The sequence below is a fragment of the Citrus sinensis genome, chromosome 9, assembly GCF_022201045.2.
Source record: "Citrus sinensis cultivar Valencia sweet orange chromosome 9, DVS_A1.0, whole genome shotgun sequence".
NCBI lineage: Eukaryota > Viridiplantae > Streptophyta > Magnoliopsida > Sapindales > Rutaceae > Citrus > Citrus sinensis.
The window spans coordinates 11,297,952-11,298,946 of NC_068564.1; the positions used below are offsets into that span (position 1 = coordinate 11,297,952).

The 995-nt window shown below is 40.4% G+C and overlaps 1 protein-coding gene across 1 annotated transcript; it reads right to left on the reverse strand.

Moving 5' to 3' along the window:
* Nucleotides 1-311: 311 nt before the first annotated feature.
* LOC127899861 (uncharacterized mitochondrial protein AtMg00310-like) lies at nt 312-770 on the reverse strand. Its single transcript, XM_052434000.1, has one exon. The coding sequence runs from the start codon at nt 768-770 to the stop codon at nt 312-314; it is 459 nt and encodes a 152-aa protein (XP_052289960.1).
* Between the last annotated feature and the right edge of the window lie 225 nt (nt 771-995).

Consider the following 995-nt stretch of genomic DNA (forward strand, 5'->3'; position numbering starts at 1 on the left):
ATAGCCACTCTTCACAGAATATAATCCTTGCTTGTCATAAGCCCACACAAGTTGATCCGGTTCTGGGCCTTTTGGAAAGGAAATTTGCAGAATTCTTTCACTGTCCTCAAGCATAAAGTGTTGCTTGATCATGTTCTCATCCCATTTATGCTCTTCGTTTATCAAGTCAGAAACTGTAGCTTCCTCAGGCAGAGTTGGCTGGGACAATATCTTAAATGTAGAAGGTCTAGGAATCCAGCGGGAGGCATAAATCTGCACCTTTTCCCCATTTCCTATTTTCATCTTAGACCTCTGTGAATCACCTGTCTTCCCTAGAGAATACTTCTCCAAATGAAGGACGGTTGATATCCCAACTTAGCATTAAGGAAATCTGTATGCTTATAGTACCTAGCTTTTAACACTTTAGCTAGCAGAGAACTCAGGAATTGGATGTTCCTCCAGCTCTGCTTTGCAACTAGAGCTTGGTTAAAACTTGACAAATCTTTGAAACCCAAGCCTCCTTTTCCTTTAGCGCTGCATAATTTTTCCCATCTCGCCCAATGGATATGTCTTTGCTCCTTTTTCGAGCCCCACCAAAAGCTTGCAATAGCTTGTTGAATATCCTCGCAAAGTCCCAAAGGAAGCTTGAAAACACTCATTGCCTGGGCCACTGCTTTTATCAACACCTCTTTCCCTCCACTTGAGAAGAGCTTGCTGGTCCAGCTTGATATCTTACTAAGAACTCTTAGTTTAATATCATTAAAGAAGCTTATCTTTTTTCTTCCCACCATTTATGGCAATCCCAAGTATTTTTCATGTCTTGAGACGACCTGGAGCTGAAAGATATCTTTGATTATATCTATTTGTCTGGCTGGGATGTCTCAGCTGAAAAACATTGAGGACTTCTCGTAGTTAAAGATCTGTCCGGAGGCTGTAGCATAGCAATAAAAAACAGCCTTTAAATTGATATGGTTATTTATATTAGCTTTGCAAAAAATGAGACTATCGTCTGCAAA